Genomic DNA, 21307 nt, shown 5'->3' with positions numbered 1-21307 from the left:
ATATCCTTCAAATTTCTTTTTCACATTTATTTATCGTATTCTTAAAATAGAATATTTATTACGATTAAAAAAAAGAATTTATTACCGCGTACAGATGGTGTTAATTAATGACGTACGCAAAACCTGTTTGAAAAGAGAGAATATCCACGAAGAGCGTAAGTGACAAGGAAGAGAGGATAGAGAGAGAGTGGAGATTAAGAAAGGATAAAGGAAAGAAAAACACAAGATCCCAAACGGGAGACAAATCACGATAAAGAATAGGCATATAAAATTATTTGCGAGTGAGAACAGCCGGCTCATCCCAGAATACCACTGGGAGCAAACTTGTGAAATTTTCTTCTTTCGCTCTTGACTCTCCTTAGGTATCGCCTATGTGCTTCACCTGTCTCTTCCTCGGTCCTTCTGCTTCTATAATACCCTCTGATCCTCTCTCCATTTCCGCATCAAAATTCACTCTCATGGAATTCAGAAACACAGAAGAGTCCAGGAGCTCCAGCGAAGAAACCGATGATACGACGGGGATTGGCAGATCCTACGAGTGCGTGTTTTGCAAGAGAGGCTTCACTACCGCACAAGCTCTGGGAGGACACATGAATATACACAGGAAGGATAGAGCCAAAACCAAGCCCAGTCTTGGTCCTTCATCTTCAAGCAAACTTGTGGATCTCAGCTTCTATTCTGCACATCCTGGAAATTACTATTTAACAACCACTCCTGAGGTAGATAGTAATTGCCCTCAATTTTATCATCCCGGTACAATCAGATCGTCTTCGCATGTACAGTTTGGAGATCGGGACGTGTTTGGACCTGGTTGGAGGGCCCGAAGCTCGAGCTTGTGCGCAGTGCGTGACAAGGTACAAGACAATATACCAGACGATGGGCTGGATTTGGAGCTTCGACTGGGTTATCAGCCATAGCAGCAGCTCTATCCACTGTTTTTTTATATATTGTATATTCAAGAGCTTACCTATACATGTCCCTCTGTATTGTCCTTAGTACAGCTCGGAATTTGTCAGACCCTTGTTTCATTTCTGGATCAAAAAGAGTGCCGACTCAACCTTATATATATATTCATGATCATCCTGAGCATGTCTGCCTTTAGTATTGTTCTTATTTCCTACACACACACACACACACACACACGTGCACATACATATAGCATAGAATTGGATACAGATGGTTTGGAAGTTGGTGGAAGCGGAAGGTAAAATAATGTATCTACTGCTGGGGCTTCTCTGCAAGTAAGGAAGATGAGGTTATACGATATCTAGATTCCAGGATCGGATGAAGGTACTCACTGTTTCTTCTTTGCAACTCATTTTGTACGTAGCTTCATGCCTTCTGCCGATAAAAATTTGGTTATATACTTGATATATTTTTTTGTGTCACTATTGCAACATCACTCTTCTTTAGGACTGCCTTGCCTGCAGATTAGAAGAATGTATCTGCAGAAACCAATATACATGAATTGCTATAAGATTACAATTACGATATAATAAGTATTGATTAGGGAGAGAGTGCACCGTGAGTGATTAGTAGACTAGGGTAGCAATTATGCCTTTCCGTCAATTGCAAACAGAAGATTAAATTTTGTTCTGTTACATACACATTGGAGGTTTAGACATGGGTGCAGGTGCTAGTTGAATGTGCGTCTACTTAGAATGTGACTGTTCAGATATGGTTGGATCATGAGCATTTTATAGCTCGCAGCATAGCATCCAGTACTCAGAAAAACAATGCATGTTATCGCTTTTCACGGCCGGGGAGCTATCTGTGCATGCGAAACGAATTGAAGATTTTGAAACAAGCTTAATTCTATGCTTATGTTCTCTACAATCACATAGGTTGATGAGATAGGCTTTTCCCATTGTTTTCGACATCTCCGAGAACTCTAAAATGCCTTAAATAGGAAGTGAAGCAGCCTGTAATGACATATCCGAGATATATAATATAAGCTGCATGGAGATTGATGAATGATCCTAGCGCGCGTCGTGGGAATTTGCTCTTTGGGTTTTAGATATAGAATTATTTATTCAATAAATGCATGTAGGTTTCAAAATCGCCATAGTAACATCTTTCTTCCCTTGATCTCTGTATAGCTTGTCTTCCATCAAAATACTGTCTACAGACGATTATTAATACTTGGTTGCGTGTGTTATTACCCATTTTAAAACAGGCTAATTTCCACCCTTTCTTCTTTCTTGTCAAATTTAACATGTATATTAGGCTCAGACAAATTACGCAGGTATTTTGTTATCTCTCTCTCTCTCTCTCTCTATATATATATGTATATATAGGTGTTTCTCTCTGTGATATAAAAGATATGTACCCTTATTAATTATAAAGATACTTAAGATGTAGCCTGTATGTTATTCCCTTCATTTAAAAATATAAGATATTTTAACCGAATCTTACCCCTCAATAAAGTAGTTACTTACTTTTTAATTAACCCTATCTATTCCTATTAAATACCTTACAATAAATATAAAGTTATTATCAATAAGACACTTTTTTTAAAAAAAAGTAATGATTATATCTCAAAAGACTAAAAATACCTTATATTTTTTAACATTTAAGTTCTCAAAAAATATCTTATATTTTTGAATGAAGGGAGTAGTATACAATATGAGATGTTCAAACAAAATAATGGATATATAAGCATGGCACATATATTAAAAAAAAAACGAAGACTAAATATTGAAGAGTGAAAAGGGAAGACGTGGATGGCTCACCCTCTACATATTATAGAAGAAATTGAGCAGGCTATGGACGGAGCTTCTGCTTGCCTTAGTCCTCAACGCACGAAATAATATTGCATAACGTGACATAACGATGGATTGGCTTGGTTATGCTTCTTTTATATTTCAGACTTTTGTTGGGGCTTTTGCTTTATATGTATTAATATTCTCCATATAGACAACTTGCCAGCCCCTTTTGTACTTAAATTATTTTCCTTCCTTTTGTGAGGAAGGAAATGGGAAAAAATTTAGGAGCAGAACGATATCACGAGTCATGGGAAAAGCACATGAACTGCCAAAAACAACGGTAATCATCAGAACTGAGTTAGGGGACTGGCTAGATGGTTGAACTGATTACTTGTATTAAATGTTATATATAGTTTGTCTAATGCAACGATCATTGCAGCACCAGTGGTCTAGTGGTAGAATAGTACCCTGCCACGGTACAGACCCGGGTTCGATTCCCGGCTGGTGCATGGATTACTCAGTTTTTTATCCTTTTCATCATAACCTACGATATGATGAAAGGGTACCCGCATTCGCGATGGAGGTCAACTTTCAGGCGCCGCACAACGAGACGCGAGAAAACAAACGAGAGCCCAACCATTTGTGCGGTTAGTTTAAGAAATCAAATTATATTGAAATTTCATTTTGGTCTTGGGCATATTAAAGTAACTGAGACAGCACATGTGCAACCTTATAGACGAGCCAAAGAAGGGTATTTTATAAATATGTCCTGTCCCCCACTTCCTCCCAGGGGCACCGAACATTTTGACCCTATTTGGTACATGAGTTTTAAGAGATTGATATTGGGGCTAAAGTTAGGATTAAAATTGAGTCTTTAAAAATATGTTTGGCATGAAATAATATTTGAATAGGATACTTACATTAATTTTATTTTATATTTAATCAAAAATTAACATACTATAATGGCCTCTCCATTAACCAAAAACTTTGATATGTGAGATCTAGAGAAAACTCAACCTTAAATTAATATTATATCTGAAAAATCATATCTCAAACTCAAACTCAAATCTAGATTTAGAATGCCGTCAAACTGAAGGAACCAAATCTAGGCACCATTAACAATCTCAAATGGAAGGAGATTTGAAGGCGAGAAGATGAGCAGGTGCGACGGTAGTAGGGATCAATGGAAATGATGAAGCCTTCGAGAAGAAATGCATCATGACCCTCACTGAAAATGGAGACATCAAAAACACAAAGAATAGAATTTGGAACAAGAAAATCTAATTTCAATTTTGATCTCGCCATCTCCGCTTTTGTTCTTGCTTGCATCAAGGTCTTTGCTATTGCTTCTATTGAAGTTGTCCCCGCAAGGGAGGAAGTCATTGCCGACAAAGGGGGGAGTCATTGTTGGCAAGGAAGTTGCCAAGCAAGCCCAAAGTGAACGTACTAAGTAAATGAGAAGGGAAAAGACTGAGTTAGATGTGGGTATTCTTTAGGAAGGCATTTTGGTCATGAAAATTTTAATCCCAAAAATAATTTTACAACACTAGGGAGAGGTGGGTTTGAGCATTCCCACATATGTAAGTGCTACATACCACACATGTCAAAGATGATATTATTCTAACCCAATCCTAATTCTCTAGTGCTGCATATTAAATGGGGCCTTTAGGTTTCAGTCATTTATGCGGACTTGAGGGTGAGAGGGATTTCATTTAACCGCGCAGTTTCGCAAGTTTTTTGTTTTTGTGACTGCCCAGTTGTGAGTGGCCATTCTGATTTCAATGAAGGGGGAGGGTTATTTTGTGTAGGAACTTTCTAATTGCGGCATTATTGTATTTTCTTAATTATTTCAAACTTTATTTCTATCAGATGCACGGCATCCTTCCCACATGCCATTCATATCATAAAAACTCATTTAATTCCTTTTTATAATTTTAATTTTCTTTCGAGTTTGGCTTTTCCTCTTTTAATCAATATCCGTGGTAATAAATTATAAAATTTGTTATTTATAGCTATTCCAGGTACAGTGTGAGGCATTTGAGTGATGTTCAAAGTTAAAACGAATCTGTTTTCATTCAGCAGAATACTTCATTTAGCATGTTCTGTGTGAGTACAGATTACAGAACACGTCTGATGATTTGGTGAGTATCGCCTACAATTGATCTCCACTCCACGTATGCGAGTGACAGGTCATTGTTTTCAAATTCCTCTGTAAGTTTCTCAATGATGGTTGTTCTTGTTCCCTTACAGAATAACATGCCACCACAAACCCCCCCCCCAAAAAAAAAAAATTGCTTCTCAAAACCCTGCCAAAATCCTTCTCTCCGTTTTCTGCTATGCGAAAACCCTCTCGTGCACCAACTCCATGCATACATCATTATCAGTGGGTTTCACAAAGAGGTCGTCTACGGTTTCAACATCACCCCTGCTTAGGCCGAATCGTGCTCTTTTCTGTTAGCATCGAAAGCTTTTCCTCGAATCACTGCCAGTAAAATTTATTCCTGGAATACCCTCATCCCCCGCTACTTCAAGTTCTAAGTTTATGATGATGTTTTACATCTTTTTTGTTGGATGTGGGGCTAGTGCAATGGGCGCGATACTTGGAATTTGCGATTAAAGCGAATTGTCGATTGTTGTTCTTGCAATGGGAGATTATCGTTTCACTATTTGGACATTAAATCCGGCTTTGATGGAGGTCTATTCATCGTGCCTGGGCTTCTAGAGATGTACACCGACGTGGATTATCTGAACGCTGCCCACAAGTTATTTGAACAATTTTCTCACAGAAGTTGTTATTTGAGGTTTGATGATAAAAGGGTATTTGAAGTTTTCTCGAGAACCCAAAATGTTATATTGAGTTTTGCTTTAACTTGAGTTATAGAATGGTGGGTTTGGTTCGTGCATGTTCAGTATGCACTTACGGTGTTTGAAGAAGCTAATGATAAGCATGTGGTGCTACGGTGTGCTGTCATCGATGGTCATGCTAAAATAGGATATTTTTCGAAGTTGTTTCCCTGTTCAGATAGATGCTGAAAAGTCAGTCGCTCCCAATATCCGTTGGTCTATCATCCTTCTTCTTGCTTGATCAGGCGTGGGGTCTTTGAAGCAGGGAAGAGTGTGCATGGTTTCGTGACTAGAAACAGGGTTGATTTGGATGTGGTGAATTATACTTCTCTTACAGACATTTATGCTAAATGTGGATGTGTTCAAACAGCTCACAGAATCTTCAGCATGGATGACTGAAATGAATGTAGTTTCTTGGACTAAAATGATAAAAGGATTTGGAATGCATGGCTTGTTTTCGTAAGCTCTTAATACTTCTGATGAAATGAGATCAGAAAAGCACATGCCCCCTCGGTAACATTTATCTCACTTCTCTATGCTTTTAGTCACTCTAGAATGGTTTCAGTGGGATGGAGGATTTCTAATTCCATGAGGGTTATGCCATTTCTAAAAACAGAGGAATATTATGCCTGTTTGATAGATCTGTTAGCTCATGCTGGTCAAATTGAGGCAGATTGATGGAACATGCCTATAAACCCTGGTGCTAGAGCTTGGGGAGAACTATTGACTGCGTGTAGAATTCATAAACAAGATGAACTAGTTGAAAGAATTGGCAAAGACTAAGAGGTTTTTTATTTTAGAGCCTAATAATAAGTCATCCTTAACGTGTTTAACCGTTTAACATATACGCTCATGTCACGCACGGGAAATGGTGGGGAATACATTATTGAAAAATACTGGAGAGGTTCTTCTTAAGAGCCATGACTTTACCTCAATTGAAGTCAAAAATAGGTTGATTCTTTTCAGTTTTGATGATACTATTTCCTACAGCACCAAAATTGATTATATACGGAAGTCTCGTTGCAGTGAAATGAGAGAAGCTGTTGTGTCTTATGATGAGTTGTTTTAAGCAAGCAGAAAACATCTTGTACTCCGAGTACTGCTAACTGTTAATCAATATAATCGATATTCCTGTTGCGCATTAGGGGTCTTGCTAGATTCCTATACTGCATCTCAATGATCATTGAAAAGACTTGTAAGAAGCGTTGGAAATCTGAAAAAAGTATGCAAGCTCTCTCACTGGAATCTGCACTTCTAGATTGTATTTTTCTTTCGTTGGACATCTAAAATTGTGATGACTAATTGTGACATGACCAAGAGTCAAGACCATCTAATATTAGCGTCAATCATGTGGCAGAGTAGCAGAAACCTTGCTGGATTTAGGGTGACACACCAATATTGACTAGACCCCGGACCTTCAAGTTTATAAACTAGCCAGCCAATGAACTTAGGAAGGGCTGATTTTGAAGTTGGATTTGTCAATATTTGATCAAAATCTTAATATCAGCAAAAGAAATAGCTTGGGGAGGAGATGCGATGCTGCTCTTATACTTGACCCTACAAAACTGAATATAGAACGTTGATTAAGAGGTTATAATTTCTCAGAGCCTTCAAATCTGAGATGATTCCCTAAAGTCAATTGCCACCAATGTTTTGACATGCATAATATGATAATAACACTAAAGTTGCTTGAAATCGTTTATTGCGGGGCTTTTTATTTTTAGTTGGTGTCAGGAAGGATTGCATCAGATTCAAGGCAAAGGTGCTTAACAGACGCATACTCTGAACATAGACACACCTGTCAAATCATCATTCAAATTTCTCTGCGTGGTGGTTTTGTTGTAGATAAATCCGTAGACTGCAGTCAGGTGTTGCAGGTGAAATCCGTAAGAACTTGAAGGGCAAATTGATCTCAATACTATCCAAAGAAAAAAATTTATTTACTTATATACTGCATTTTTAAAAGTATTTTTCATGTATTATAAATCTAAAGTTGGGCTTGTATCATTTAAATATTTAAACATTTTTTTAAATAAAAGTACAAAAATCAATTTTTGTCAGATTGAGTTTGTGCTCAAGAAAGAGTTAAAAAAAAAAAAATTTAGTGTTTGTCAAGCCGAGCTGCACTTATAAAAGAGAGAAAAAAAAATCAATATGTGCGCATCCCCACCCTCACTTTCTCCCTCACTCTTGGGTGAATCTCTTTTCACCTGTGCTAATGTTTCCTCCTCATGTGTGAGTGCCTTTTCTTTTTCAAGCACAGAAAGTGTTTGTATTACGTGTCATGTGCATATGTGGTGGTGTGGCTTTTTTTTTTTTTCAAGTATAGGAAGTGTTTATATATGATATAAATAATATTTTTTTTAAATTATAAGTTAATTTAATATAAGATTATGCATATAAATAAAAATATAATATAATAATAACACTTTATAAATTTAATTTTTTAAAATAAAATCATAAATTTTTTAAAAATATCCCTAAATACTTAATTAAGATGCTATAATATTATTTTAATTCTCTTCCCACATGAATAAAACACAAAAATGACACATTACAAACTGACATTTTCAAAATAAAATTATAAAAATATAATGCATTTTTTAAAAATTTATTGTAGTGTAATGATTAAGTGTACAGATATTTTTAAAAATTTATAATTTTGTTTTGAAAAAAATAAATTTGTAATGTATTATTGTTGTATTTTATTCATGTGGCAAGAGAATTGAAATAATATTATAACATCATGATTAAGTTTGTAGGCATATTTATAAAAATTTTATAATTTTATTTTGAAAAAGTAAATTTATAAAGTGTTATTATTATATTATATTTTTATTTATATGCATAATCTTATATCAAATTAATTTATAATTTAAGAAGGAAAAAAATATTATTTATATTATATATAAACACTTCCTATACCTGAAAAGAAAAAGGCACATCATCGCGCGCGCGCGCGCACACACATATATATATATATATAACATGCAATACAAACACTCCTTGTATTTGAAAAAGAAAAAGCACACTGTCACGGGGCCATTACTCTCTCTTCAAAAGGCTAACCTATTAGGACGTTCAGCGCACCTCCTTATATAATCAAGACCTTCTCTAAGTCCTTCTGATGTGGGATTTGATAACTCCCCTGGCCAATCTGTGACGCTCTCGTCACGGGTGGCCCACCAAAGGGGTCCACCGACTGGGCAAATTCGGGTTTGGCTCTGATATTACTTTATCACGGGACCATTATTCTCTTTTCAAAAGGCTAATTTATTAGGACGTGCAATACACTCACTTATATAATCAAAATCTTTCTTAAATTCCTTCGATGTGGAACCTGACAACACGCATATATGAGGAGGAAGCATTGGCGCACGTAGAGGGAGGTTCACTTGAAGGTGGGGATGTGTGCATGTTGATTTTCTTTTCTCTTTCATGAGTGCAACTTGACTTGATGGACACTAAGTTTTTTTTCTTCTCTTTCTTGAGCACAAACTTGATTTGACAGAGAGATAAATTTTTGTCCTTTTATATTAAAAAAGTTCGGATCTTATTATGATGCAAGCCAAGTTTTAGATTTATAATATATAAAAAAATATTTTTAAAAGTACAGTATATGGGTAAATAAAACTTTCTTTTGTGGTATTGAGATCAATTTGCCGAACTTGAAGACATATATCCACATTTGGTGTAGAATGACTTTCACATCAACTTTGAAGTCATATTGTGACGCGGAAGTTTGTCGTTACAATAAAAGTGAGCAAGGACCCAAGGAAAACGCTTTTTCTAGTTTTAGGGATGTCATCAATGTAGAAAATATTATACATGGGGTTTGAATGTAAGTGGGTGATGATATGTTGATATTAATTTGTAGCGCACAATAGATGTTATGTCATGCTTTGGCTGATCGGATATACATGAAAATTGTATGTCTTTTCGTGCCTATCACACCAATCGAGTTCGTTGATATCTTTAGTGGAAAGGATAGCCAATGATGAACATTTAGGAATAGCTCCTAAAGGATCATCTCAAGGATCAATGATGATGGCGTATTAGGCTTCTACGATATCCTTCAAATAAACAGCCATTTTTCTCAGTCAAGGATGATGGAGCAATGTCAAGGTTCAGTTTCTTTCTTTGGCTTCTTTTGACGCATTTATGAAGGTCCTTTTTGTATATATTTATATATAGAATAAAGTTTATGCAAGAGATCTTTATTCAAGTGGAAAACATACAATCGTTTATAACTTATGGGAGAATCACACTGTAAAATCCTGAAAAGACAAAATTGCACTTTGGACCTAAAAAATTAAAAAATACACTATAAGTCCAAAGGCCCTTATTGCAATTTTTAGAATGAAAGTACAATTTTGTCCTTATATAATTTGAAAACTTAGGCCTTATTTGATATGATTGAATAGTTTTTGATGGAATTGGAATCGGAATTGGAATTAAAATTGAAATCAGAATTGGAATAGAATTGGATTACAAAAATATGTTTGATATGTCAGAAAAATTAGATGGAATCCTTACATTATTTTTGTTTGGTATGTAAGACATGGAAATGGAATTATACTTAAAAGATAAAAATACCCCTATATAAAAATTAAAATAAAACATAATAAAATTTTAATTGTGTTTCAATTTCCTTATGTATTTTATATGTTAATGAAATATTATATAGATGATAGATATTATATATAAGTAAAATATTTTACAAAAAATATTTTAATTTCCTCACATGTTTAGTATATAAATAAAATATTAAATAGATAATAAATATTATATATAAGTAAAATATTTCATAGAAGAAATATTACAAATACATATATCGTATTATATTTTACACATACACACATATATTATAATTGGTTGTGGTCATTTTTGGGTGTGGTTAGGGTTATATGTTTTTAGGGCAAAATTGTCTTTCTATAATTTTTATGAGGATAAAAGTGTCTTAAAAGTCACAATTCTATGAAATTGCCCTTGATTCCATAGCTTTAAACAAAGAATCCAATTCAACCTATTTTTATGGAATTAGGATTCTTGAAAATTATGATTCATGTCTACCAAACATCACTTTATTCAGATTTCTTTTTCAATTTTATTTCCATCTTTACAATTTCAGTCTACCAAACATGGCCTTAGAACCTATGCCAAACCCTCATCCACAAAGCACTACACAATGTTCATGAATTCTCAACATAATGTTCATGCGTATCTCAGTTGATATGTAGGTTAATTAAAACATAAGTCACACAAGGTATTTATAATACAATGTATATGAATGCACAATATGATATTCATAAATTCTCAACACAATTAGAATAGTCAAGTAGATCATGTACAACACAATGTCCATGGGTGTACAACATTATGTTCATATATTCTCAACGCAATGTTTATAAGTGTCCAATTGATATGTAAGTTAATTAAAACATAAGTCACACAGAGTATGTACAACACAATGTACATGGTTGCACAATACAATATTCATGAATTCTCAACACAACTAAAATAGTTACTTAGATCATGTACAATATAATGTCCATATGTGCATAATATGACATTTATGTATTCTCAACACAATGTTCATAAGTGTCTAGTTGATCTGTAAGTTACTTAAAATAGTCACGCAAAGCATCTATAATACAATATCTATGAGTGCATAACACGATATTCATAAATTTTCAACACAAAGTCCATGTGTGTCTAATTAATTAATATGTTTATAATAAAATGTAGAAGTTATGTGGATAATGTACAGCACAATATCCGTGTATGCACAATACAATGTTTATGATATGAATTCTCAACTAAGAATCCATGTGTGTCAAGTTGACTAAGGGCAAAATTATACTTTCACCTCTAAAAAAAATTACAACAAGAATCCTTGAGCTTATAGTGTATTTTTAAATTTTTTGAGCCTGTAGTGCAATTTTTTTAGGGCCCATAGTGCAATTCACCCTAACTTTATTTTGATGCATTAATTCCGATTACAAATCGTCAATGAACTAATTTTAAGCTGTTGACTGGCAAATTCTTAGTCGTGGGGTTTAAAAGAAAAAATTAACATTTTTTGTTCTTCTACGGTCTTTGAATTATTGATACTCTCATCTTTTTTTTTTTGGGCTAGAAACCTTTGTAATTTTATATCATCCTTGAAGAGAGCTTTGAGAAATGTTATTACGAAACATAAACCCTTTTTTTATTCATACTTTTAAGTTTAATAAATGTTTAAGGCAGACAGCGTAACATGATCATATTGCACGACCACTCCCTCATTCACGTAAGTGGTAACAAGACACTGGGCAAAAAAAAAATTCTTTTTCCTCGTTTTTTCTTTTTTGGAATGAAGTATCAACTCTGCTGTAATAGAATCACATATGTATTATTTTAAAGTACTGAAAACTGAACAGATAATTAAACCAATCAACATCAGGAGTTAGAGATTAGAGATTAATCAAGCGTCAAACCAAAATAATTAAAATAATATTTTTTATTATATAACAAATAATAAATATTTCATAATAAATAATACCTACTTGGCTGAATTTTTTTGAGGAATTTATAGTATACAGGCCTTTACTTGCCTAATGTAGCCTGAGTACCTAACACATTATCGTCCTTTATGCACGTAAGAATAAAAAATAGGAACACGTAAGGCTAATTTTGAATTTCTTTACAAAAGATTTCTCTTTTTTCCATATAATCTTATCAGGTGAACCTATACACTCATCATCTCATCGATCAACACTCAAGTTTTCATCCTTTTGCACGTGTTTCGCTTTTCAATTCATCTTCTTCTCTCCTTTTTTTTTTTTCCTTCATCTTCATCTTCTCTCTTCTTTCATCATCTTCTCTTTCTTTGTCTTCTTCCCTCTCCATATTAGAAAGATATGTTGAGAACACTAGGAATAGTAACATGAAGAACACGTAGAATGGTCAGGGATGAGAATGCCGGAGGCTGAACACAAGAAGCTTGAAGAGAGAAAGCAAAGAAGGTCAAGGCTCTGCTCAGGGACGACGGTGAGCGGGATTTCGAGAAGTCAAGCTGAAGAACTCTAAAACTGGAAACGTGAGCAGAGGAGGAGAAGGATATTAAGCTTTTGGTGATCTATATGAGTTTTATTTTTTATTTTTTATTTTTTTTTTTATATTTTGACCCCCAAACCATCATGGTTATAGGGGTGAGAAAATTAAAAAAAATATAACCCACCCAACCCCTCTCAAGTCACCTGAGTTAACCTGGATCAGTCCTTGCCACTTTAAACCATAAAACTGAATTGGACAAATGGCTAAGTTATTGGTTAATCAGTTTGACCAGTCAGTCTACGTCAATTTGACAAACAATGTATTATCTTGATTTTTAATGTAAGTCATTCTCTTTTTGGTAAAAAAAAATGTAAGTTATTTTCTCTTGCTTTTTTTTTTGTAATCTTTCATTTGAAATTTCAAAAATATCCTCTTACAAATTTTAAAAAGCAATGTAATATTTTGATTTTTTTAATCTTTTCACATATTAGATCACTCTTATTTAAATTCAAGAATAAAAATAAAAGTAATTAAATTTTAAAGCAATTTTATTACTAACCTAATTTTCTTTGATTTTAGTGATTTGGCTCAAGGTGATTTGTATGTAAAGCCAAAAGAAATAATAGATAATAAGTTGAAAAATGCTTGAAAACCATATGTACAGGATATATTATTAACCTCTAGAATTTTATAATATTTGGGCACATTTTCTTTGGTTTCTAATATATTTTGGCTCAATTGTATATGTTTTAATTGCTCAAATTAAAAAAATATGCATATTGCTTTGGGTTTATATACTTGGTTTTTAATTTAATACTTTTGAGCCAATTTTGTGTTATTTCAATTTAAGATTTAGTTAGATGCATTTTTAAACCTTTGTTAGTGTTTTTGGGAGACACTTAGATGATAAAATCATATGCAAAAATAAGCTGTCATGCAGATTGAGAGTGTAAAATTTCTAAGTTAGATAAATAAGGTTATCCTTACCAATCCTTCCTAATCACTAAGCATCAATGTAATTTTCAAATTTGTCAAATTACATTAATGAGATCCCAAGTTTTTAATATTTAAAACATTCTAAAAGATCTTTTCAAATAGAAAATTAGAGTTTTATCATTATAAAAAAGCATGGATTTCAAAATGAAATCAAGGCATTTGGAAAAAAAAATTAGTGAATTAGTACAGAAAAGAGGCATGTGTTGCAACCTGACACACATGCATCGCGGCTTAAGCTCTATGTGTCGTAGTGCATTATATGATTTTGATAGTAATGTTATTGTCAAATGACAATAATTGGGACAAACTTCTGACACACCCTATTCTTCCATTTGATTGAGGTGATCTAAGTGTCTATAGAGAGTTTTCTCCTAACTCTAGCTAACGGCTTTAGTTTCACAATCAAATTACTACTCAATTAAAAGTTAGAGCTCATTTCAAAATTCACTTCTTTTTTATAATTTTCAGATAATTTGAGTACCCAAAACTTATTCCAAAAGCCAGAAGCTACAAACACAACCTGGACCACACTCAATGAACCAAAATAGACCTGTGCAATACACCACATCACTAACATACCACATATAATATATTTTCATTACTCAACCCCTTAATCATTAAAAACAGAAGGGGAAGCATCTAATCATACAGTCCATCAATTAATCATTATAAATCAAGTGTCATACACAACCCTTACTTGTACTAGTATTTTGGCTCTGTTATAAATTTTATAATCAGTATATATGCATCTTAAGGCCGAAAATACACAATGTTGTTTAACAAAACACATAGTGCAAATAAGACACAACATGAACTTTCCCTAACTGGCAATATCATTTGAATTATGCATATAAAAAATTAAAGTAAATGAGGCTTACTAATTTTTGGATGATAGTCATAGGCCTCAGTCTGTTTCCCTTGTTCGTGTCCTAATGAGCTAGTTCCTATAATATTGAAGATAATAGGATGAGTACAACCACTCAGTAATCAAAGTCCATCTAACTTATGCTAATGCATATTGATCAATTTAAATGCAAGTGATAATCATAGTCATTCACAAAACAATTTAACATGTTTAGGCACATACACTTCTCAATCATAGTAGCTTATAATCATGAGATAATGACTAGATAATGTAATATCTGGGTTAGACAAGCAAGGTAACCCTTATTAATCCTCCCTAATCTCCCAAACATTATTGTATTTACCTATCATGTCAAATTTCACAAATGAGGATAACCAACTTATCCAATTGTATAAATTGGTTATATAAATAAGATTCTAAATTTTCAATATTTAAAATATCCCAAATAATTTTTACAATCTAAAAATCAGAGTTTGGTAACTATATAAAAGCATGGGATCATTAAAAGAATCATTGCATTTGTGTGAAAATGGAAAACAAAAAAAATAGTGTAAAAACAGAGGCATGTGCTGCGGCTAATAGTACTTGTGCTCCAGCTTGTAAGCCTCTGTGTCATATGCCGTGGCTCAGGCACAATGCACCACGGCATATTGCACGCTTCATTTGACAGCACCTGGGGCAACTTTTGACGAGCCCTATCTTTTCATCTAATGTCTGATTGATGCGATTTAAGTGTCTATAGAGAGCTTTTTTGGAGCTCTAAGTAATAACTTTAGTTTCACAATCAAATTATCTCTCAGTAAAAAATTGGATACTCATTTCAAGATTTCCTCTTTTTTACTATTTTCACATAACTTGAGTGCCCAAAACTCATACCAAAAGCCAAAACCTACAAACACCACCTAGACCATATTGAATAGGCTAAAACAGACTTGTGTAACACAACACCACTTACAATACTTATAAAACATATTTTTATTACTCAACCTCTAAATCTTAAAAATAGAAAGGGGAGTTCTAATTGTATAATTCATCAATTAATCCACATAAGTCACATGTCATGCATATCTCTTACTTACATTAGTATTTTGGTCTTACTATATATCTCACGATTCATACACATACAACCTAAGGCCTAAAATATACTATATAATTTAACAAAACACATAGTGCAAGTAATTTATAAATGAATTATCCTTAGTTGGCAATATCATAAAAATATACACATAAGTACCTAAAAGTAGAGGAGGCCAACTAAGAAGATATTAATCCTATGCCTCAGTTTGTTTTCCCTTGTCTTGTCCTCTTGAGCTAATTCCTGTAATATTGAAGATAGTGAGGTGGGTAAAACCACTCAATAATTAAGGTCCATCTAACTCATACTAATGCATGCTAATTAATTTAAATGCAAGTGGTAAAAATAATCAATTTCAAGTCATTTAACATGTTCAAGAGTATAATTTAAATTCTCATTCATAGTACACATGCTTATGAAATAATGATTGAAATAATACTTTTGCATATAGAAACAAGACTTATCACATGATTTGTTTCTCTAGGGTTACAATACAGATAACTATGTGCCTTTTAATCATTACATGCATGATCACACCTTCCTTATATCCTCCGTATTCCTCTGACATGAAACTGTGGGCTATAACATTTTTGGATCGTCTATATACTGAGACTACCTTAGCCAAAACATGCATTAGAGGTTACCAAGATGAGGTTTTCTAACTCACTTATGGGTCATGGTTTCCCCTATTTCTCTTACTATGGGGTGTTATTCTCTCTAGACTAATTTTCTTATTGAACAAGTAGATAATTAGCTAGGTTCAAGTCCCTCGTTGAACCAGTAGAACAGTTCCTCATTAAACAAGTGAGACAATATGTACATAATCAATCTAGGCTAACCATCAAATTCTAATGAAAATTTTACCACGTAAATTTAATTCTCTACTCCTCTTCTTAAGCGAACTCCTGCCTTCATGATCAACAAAATGTTGTGTTTTGCTTAACTTAAAATGAGTAGGTAAGAAACATATATGTTGCTTGCTCGACTCAAAACCTATGCTACACACTTGAAGATACTTTGGGAGCTTGGATGAATTGAGTCTAAGAGTTGAAATTTTAAAGATATTTGAAACTCTATTTTTTCGATTCCTTTATTTCTTTTCCATTTCTCTCCTTGTAATCTAATATGACTGTGAATATTTTGTACATTTAAAACTTCTTGATGTTTATGAGTAGCTAAACTCTTTGCTCTAAAATTATTTTGAACTCTTATATTAATTAATACTAAGTTCCTTTTCTCTTTTTGTGATTAATGATATATGCATTTATTTTACCCTTCTCTTAATACTTCTAAGTGATTAGCCACCATTTAGTTAATTTGTTTACCTGGATGACACTTGAGAGGGTTAGCTTGGGTGTAAAACTTGAAGTTTGTTTGATAAATAGATAATTTTGTTAGTAAAATAGAGACATACTTGTTAGCCTTGTATAGTCACATTAGGATTGGTGCTTAAAATCAAGTTTTATTAATTGTAACAAGATACTGGGCAATTAATTTAACCAAATACTTGTTTATAATTTGAGAGAACTTGTTTAAGTATTTTTTTATAACCATATGTTAGCACTTGTTTTTATTAAAAATATTAAAAAAAATATAATTTTGGGTTTCTGTACTTTGTTCGAGTTTTTTTATAAGTCCTTACACATTTTTTTGTGTTTCAGGTCCCTACACTTTTTTTGGACATTTTGTAGAGATTTGAAATACTGAAAAAAAGTGCAAGACTTATAGCAAAACTTGAGCAAAATTTAAGGATCTAAGGTTATATTTTTCTAAAACATTTATGAGATGAGGTAATTTTAATGTTATGAGATGCGAGGGGATAAATAATCTTATATTTCAATTTGTGCTTGAAGTTTGTGAATCACTTGATTTTCCTTATTTTTGAATTTTAATTTAATTTGATAAATCAACTTCATCTAATTATGTTTTTTCTTCAACTAAATTGATTTTGTTTAGTTTTTGCTTGATCACTCATTTTAAATAAATCTTTTTAAAAATGATACTTCCCTCACACTTTATTGCTTGTCATAGTCTATATATTTGTGATGAGCACAACACGTATATTGGGGCAGGCGTTAAACCCCTCCCCCCCCCCCCCCCCAGAAAAAACAATTTCATTGGCCCTTTGAAAAATTTTGAAGAAATTTTTATTTGGCTCATAAAAATGTGAAAATTAGTGTTAGTTCCCCTATAGTTTAAACAGTTTTCAATTTTGCCTCCCATGTTTTTGTTTTTGGATTCCTCCTTGATTTGTAGGACGAAGGGGGAAGACAGGAAAAAAAAAATATAAAATAAACCACATACTGTTATTAGGTTTACTTAATTTAAGAGACGTCTTAGGTTGATGAGATAGTTAAGTGCAACTAGTACTAATGGTTGAACAATGGGGAAAATAATTAAAATGAAATACATCATCATTCATCACGTCTAAAAAGAGAAATTAATTATTCTCTTTAAATCATACTATAAATCGTGATCTAAAATGTAAGATATTAAGTAAGTGTTATATGTATTTTTTTAATTATGTTCTTACTTTATTGAGTAATTAATAAAAATATTTTAAATAAGTTATAACATTTAAAAGATATGATTGAAAAAATGTAAAAAAAATTAAGATTTTAATTAACTTTTTTTAAACATAAATTGATTAGCAATAGGAGTGACTTTAATTCAGGAAGTGCAATTCATTAAATTAAATGAGCCCAAAAAGAAATGGAAGATGTCGGTAGAAATGACCGGCAGGTGGCGGTTTGTCTGACAAAGCTCTCCAGGAAAACGACAATGAGCAGCAGTTGCCAGGTGCGGCGTTCGGCGCAAAAATATTCATTTATTCATCGCCCCAACCCCCATGACGATACAAGCAATTCAAAACTCGATCCTTTTCTTTAACTGGCTCCTCATTCTATCTTTTCTTGCTCAAAACCATGACCTCTACGATTTCATTACATTATTATTGTTAGTAGTATTATACTCCTTTCATATTAAATTATAAAATATTTTTAAATAAAATATCACATATCAATAAAATTTATTAAATATATTTTATAATTTTATTTTTTTAAAATAAAAATATAAATTTTTAAAAATATCTTTCATTTAATACTTCATTAATAAAAAAATATTAAAAAAATAAATGAAAAGAATAATATTAAAAAGTATCATTAACAAAATTTTATTTTTATTAAAATATTTAATATTTTAAGTTGTTAATTTTTTTAAAAAATATTTTATAATTTAAGATAAAAGAAACACCACAAAAATACGAATGTTATTTTTCCAGTGGCAGAAACAATGTTTATAATTGTATTTGTTTCAGTGAAACCCAAAAATCCGCAAAACCATCAAGAACCAATCAGTTAATGGAATCACATTAAGTTGGTCCAAGGCGTCAGAGAAAAACTAGTCGCATATTGCATCTGCCATCAATAAATGTCGCCGTGGAACCCTACAAGCGAGCCTCCCGTGTCCCCCGTTCCCGTTTCTTTATGAGAATCCTCCCTATGTCCCTTGTTCCCAATGCCCCACTTCTTCCTCGCCATCATCTCCCTCCCTTGTTCTTGCACCATTTTCTAGTGTGCTCGTGCGCCTAAAATTTTATTCCCACTTTTCTTTTTCATACACACGCGCTCTCTCTCTCTATCGTCTATGGCTTCTGGTGGCTCTGGTTCTGGTTCTCCCTGCGGGGCTTGCAAGTTCCTCAGACGAAAGTGCGCCGCGGACTGCATATTTGCGCCGTACTTCTGCTCCGACCAAGGCCCTGCTAGATTTGCAGCAATTCATAAGGTGTTCGGGGCTAGCAATGTTTCTAAATTGCTCTTGCATATACCCGCTCGTGATCGCTGTGAGGCCGTCGTCACTATAACGTATGAAGCCCAGGCTCGGATCAGAGACCCTGTTTATGGTTGTGTCTCTCACATTTTTGCCTTGCAACAACAGGTAGGTCTATGTGTTTAACTCATTCGAGTGGTCTCCATCTTTCTTTTGGTTTTCGGCATCCCGCAAAAAGGAAGCAAATGAGGTACTGCTTCTAACGTGTCTTTCTCTAATATTTATTATAATGCCTTAATTTCAATTTTATTTTTTTTTTTCTTTAAAACATTACATTTTACTTAAAACAAGAGATATTTAAATATATTAAAATTTAAAAATAATAAAAATTTATATTTTTATAATTTTAAAATATTAGAATTATACCTTTTTATTTTTAAAAAATTATAAAAAATATAAATTTTCACCTTTTAAAATTTTAAAATATTTAATGTCTCTTGTTTTAAGTAGAATTTAATAATTTAAAAAAAATAAAAAATAAATTTAAAAACTTGAAACATTACGATGAAGATTAGATAAATACACATTAGAGGACCAAGGCCCAAATAATGTCACTCCCATCAACTTGCTTGTATCCTTTTCTCCCATGACTTTGCGTCTGGGTTCGCCTTATATATGTAAAGCTTCGCGAGCCAGTCCAAGAATGTTATTTGATTCTAAAGTTCCCCTGTCACTGGTCCTATATCATTGATTCCAGCCTCCTTCTTAAAATTTATTTATTTGGTGAAAGTAGGTGGCGTGCCTGCAAGCGCAACTGATGCAAGTGAAGGCTCAACTGCGCAGAAGAACGTAATGGAAACCAGGAACGTTGAAAACCAGCGGGGAGGGAATCATAATATTGTGGGTGGACAAGCAATGAATGCATACAACATGAACCCTATATCTCCTCAGAGCTCTCTCGAGTCAATTAACCACAACATCGGTGATGGAATTAACGTGCAAGATATACGAAGCAGGGAGGATTCGTCATTCCCCAAACGAAGGTCTTACAACAATGACTTGGGTGAGCTCCATCAGCTTGCGCTGAGGATGATGAGGAATTAATTAGCTAGCCTTTTATTCCTATAAATAGTCTCTTTGTTTTCTTCAAGGAATGCTCTTCTCTTAATGCTGTATATACAGATGAGTCATGTCAACAAGGGAAATTTGCCATAACTGATGCGATGAGCCTATACTGCCGGCAATTAGCCTTTTCTGTTTACGAGTTCAATCCAAGACTAGTTAGAATTTTTGCAGACTGGCATATTCTCATTTCCTCTATCTCTTCTTCTGAGTGATCCGTTGCGCTTACTTAAGTGAGGAAGCGGTGGTTCACTTTGCAGTGAAGAAAATATAACAGTTAATTTTATGTGAACTGCAATAATAGAGATAGCCATGCTAAAAGAGGAAGCATACAAATTAGCTAGGGATTTAATTTTCTTAAATTAATAAAGTATATTATTCTTTGCCTTGTGTCAAAGTTCAATAATGATGCATGCCTTTGAATAATGAGGCGTCCTTGACTCTCCCTCCTCTCCGCCTCGCTCAATGGGCTAGCTCTTTTTCTAACAAAACCACACGCTTCATTGAATTTTTAAATGACAATCTCGATTGAACCATTTCCTTTTATTTCTGGAGGGGAGGGAATCTCCATCTTTAGGTTAATTTGGACTCCGTGTACATGCACTGCTCTTATCAGACAAAGACAGCTATTAGTCTAGCTGTCGTTATCCTATATCTCAACATCCACGTTTATTGAGTTATTTGGGGGAGGTAAACAATAATATTAACGAATCCACCACTCAGAGACACTCTTATAGAATAATATGATGCGTAAACTATTTTTTCAGCTGAAAAGAATCAGGAAAAGGATGATCAAGAAGAGCCTTTAATTCAAATAGCAGAAATTTTGGTCCATATGTCTATTTTTCTGATCTTTAGTTGTGCGAAGAATTGGAAACGGACACTGAAGTCAAA

At 33.4% G+C, this 21307-nt stretch overlaps 2 protein-coding genes and 1 non-coding gene across 3 annotated transcripts; all 3 read left to right on the top strand.

Moving 5' to 3' along the window:
* The first annotated feature begins 239 nt into the window (after window positions 1-239).
* On the top strand, window positions 240-1080 carry LOC129304518 (transcriptional regulator TAC1-like). The gene has a single exon (XM_054944205.1). It carries the CDS (start codon window positions 372-374, stop codon window positions 915-917), a length of 546 nt encoding a protein of 181 aa, XP_054800180.1. The 5' UTR covers window positions 240-371; the 3' UTR covers window positions 918-1080.
* A 2063-nt stretch (window positions 1081-3143) lies between these two features.
* Window positions 3144-3214, top strand: TRNAG-GCC (transfer RNA glycine (anticodon GCC)). Its single transcript has one exon. It is a non-coding gene; the product is annotated as a tRNA-Gly (tRNA).
* Window positions 3215-18960: 15746 nt separating this feature from the next.
* On the top strand, window positions 18961-20670 carry LOC129304494 (LOB domain-containing protein 16). The gene is given in 3 exon segments (XM_054944178.1): window positions 18961-19459; window positions 20085-20124; window positions 20127-20670. Coding segments are annotated over 3 exon segments (600 nt in total). The 5' UTR covers window positions 18961-19168; the 3' UTR covers window positions 20396-20670.
* Window positions 20671-21307: the final 637 nt, after the last annotated feature.

This window comes from Prosopis cineraria, unplaced genomic scaffold, assembly GCF_029017545.1.
Source record: "Prosopis cineraria cultivar Desert tree isolate PC_DT_omini unplaced genomic scaffold, ASM2901754v1 PC3, whole genome shotgun sequence".
NCBI classification, from domain to species: domain Eukaryota; kingdom Viridiplantae; phylum Streptophyta; class Magnoliopsida; order Fabales; family Fabaceae; genus Prosopis; species Prosopis cineraria.
This window is presented reverse-complemented; position numbering and strand designations above follow the sequence as displayed.